This window comes from Scylla paramamosain, unplaced genomic scaffold, assembly GCF_035594125.1.
Source record: "Scylla paramamosain isolate STU-SP2022 unplaced genomic scaffold, ASM3559412v1 Contig3, whole genome shotgun sequence".
NCBI classification, from domain to species: Eukaryota; Metazoa; Arthropoda; class Malacostraca; order Decapoda; family Portunidae; genus Scylla; species Scylla paramamosain.
In genome coordinates, this window is record NW_026973668.1 from 3,022,501 (window position 1) to 3,025,000 (window position 2,500).

The following is a 2,500-nucleotide window of genomic DNA, read 5'->3' on the forward strand; positions in this document are numbered from 1 at the left end:
GATAATAATAATAATAATAATAATAATAATAATAATAATAATAATAATAATAATAATAATAATGTTACTGAATACTTATATAACTCTCTCTCTCTCTCTCTCTCTCTCTCTCTCTCTCTCTCTCTCTCTCTCTCTCTCTCTCTTCTCTCTCTCTCTCTCTCTCTCTCTCTCTCTCTCTCTCTCTCTCGTCCCCTCCATTAATGTTTCCGCTTTCCTTCTCTTTTACGCCTCCTTCTCTTCCTTTTCATCTCTCTGTCTTCGTATCTCCATTTGACCTCCTCTCTCTTTCCTTTTCTATCTTCCTCCCATTCTCTTGCCCCTTCTCTTCATTTTCCTGTTCCAACTGCTCCTCTTCCTCTTCCTCATCGCTTTTCTGTTTTCTCCTCTCCAATTCTCTCTTTTATTCCTTCTCTTTCTTCTTCCCTTTCTCTCCTATCCCTTTTCTAACTGCCTCTCACCCCTTCCCTTCCGTCTGTGCAGATTGTGATGGGTCTGCCTTTCTACGGTGTGTCCTGGAGCCTAGCAGACCAGGGGGCAGGACAGACCAGGGCGGCGGCCACAGGGGAGGGCAGGGCGGGGCTACACTTTGCAACTCAGGGAAAAATGTCTTATTACGAAATATGTTTGGCGAAGATGGAGGTGAGTGGGAGGGGCTGCGTGTGTGTGTGGTGTGTGTGTGTGTGTGTGTGTGTGTGTGTGTGTGTGTGTGTGTGTGTGTGTGTGAGTGTGTGACCATTACTGACAGGATGGTTGGTGATGAGAAGTCCTTTGCCTTTACTGTCTTACGCATCTACTCTCTCTCTCTCTCTCTCTCTCTCTCTCTCTCTCTCTCACTCTCTCTCTCTCTCTCTCTCTCTCTCTCTCTCTCTCTCTCTCTCTCTCAGGGCGGCTGGCAGGACACGCGCGGAGCTGGTGGTTCCTATATGCACAAGGATGACCTTTGGGTGGCTTACGATGACCCACAGACTCTGAAGAAGAAAGTAAGTTCTCTCTCTCTCTCTCTCTCTCTCTCTCTCTCTCTCTCTCTCTCTCTCTCTCTCTCTCTCCTCTCTCTCTCTCTCTCTCTCTTTCCATCTACCTCCTGTTATTTCTGCTTTTTCCACACAATTTAATTATTTCTTGCCCTCTTCTCCCTAATTCATTCTTTCGGTGCCCAGATTCTTGTTTATTGATGTTACTGATGTAAGATCTGTCATATACCCTAATGCCAGCACTTTTAACAGGCTGTAGTGGAAGTTCTTGGGGTTTTCAAGGGTGTTTTTGTGGTTCTAATAGTTTCACAGGCTGTAATGGAAGTTATTGGGGGTTTTCAAGGGTGTTTTCGTGGTTCTAATAGTTTAACAGGCTGTAGTGGAAGTTACTGGGGTTTTCAAGGGTGTTTTCGTGGTTCTAATAGTTAAACAGGCTGTAGTGGAAGTTATTGGGGTTTTCAAGGCTGTCTTCGTGGTTCTAATAGTTTAACAGGCTGTAGTGGAAGTTACTGTGGTTTTCAAGGGTGTTTTCGTGGTTCTAATAGTTTAACAGGCTGTAGTGGAAGTTATTGTGGTTTTCAAGGGTGTTTTCGTGGTTCTAATAGTTAAACAGGCTGTAGTGGAAGTTATTGGGGTTTTCAAGGCTGTCTTCGTGGTTCTAATAGTTTAACAGGCTGTAATGGAAGTTATTGGGGTCTTCAAAGGTTCCAGTAATAGTTTAGCATCCATTCTTCACTACCAATGGATGAAACACGGCTCTCAATGGAGCAATACCTGACTATGGCCTTTGAAAACAGTTGTGGTAAGAGAGAAAGCCTTCCGTTGGTGCCTGGCGTGACTCCCTCCTTCCCTCCGCCAGGCAGAGTACGCCAACATGCGAGGCTTGGCAGGCGTCATGATCTGGGACATAACTACGGACGACTTCGGTAACTACTGCCAAGAAGGTCGTAATCCTCTCATCACAGCTGTTGCCAATGCTCTACAAGGCACCAGCACGACCACACGACCCTCCACCACCACCACGCCCACGCCCAAACCCACCCAGGAAATAGAAACTGAGAAAATTCCAAATATTCCACGCAGGCAAACCGCAGCTAGGGATTTTACAACGTCACCTTGCATAGTTCGTTTCGATGGTACACGGCACTGCCCCTGGGACTTCACGACCACCAGGGGCACGACCACGACAACTCCAAGGCGTGCAGAGGACCAGGGTACGACCTCCCAGACGGCCTACCCCTGGCAAGCTTGGTGAGTACAAGAAATATTGAGTCATTGCAATGCTTAAGCCGAGTGGTCGCATCTAGCTAAGTCTCCCATATTTCAATGCATTTTCTTTGGTGTCATTGCTTTATGTAGTGGGGAACTATTGTGTTTAATTCTTATTAATTCTGCTTCTACGCCTTCTCCCTTCTTAAAATAGTCATAGTAGTGATAGTCATTCTCTGATAGTTTATAATTATTTTCTCTTTTCTTGTGATAGTTATATTAGTTATCTGATAGTTATTTAATTACTTTTCTTGTGAGAA

General features: G+C 45.1%; 1 protein-coding gene across 2 annotated transcripts in view; it reads left to right on the forward strand.

Moving 5' to 3' along the window:
- LOC135096296 (probable chitinase 10) overlaps positions 1-2,500 on the forward strand; it is an 11,261-nt gene that overhangs the window by 1,923 nt on the left and 6,838 nt on the right. For both annotated transcript variants that reach the window (XM_063997684.1, XM_063997685.1), the window contains exons 4-6: positions 481-639; positions 885-980; positions 1,831-2,222. In XM_063997684.1, the coding sequence (XP_063853754.1) occupies positions 481-639; positions 885-980; positions 1,831-2,222 (647 nt within the window). The remainder of the gene's footprint in view (positions 1-480; positions 640-884; positions 981-1,830; positions 2,223-2,500) is intronic.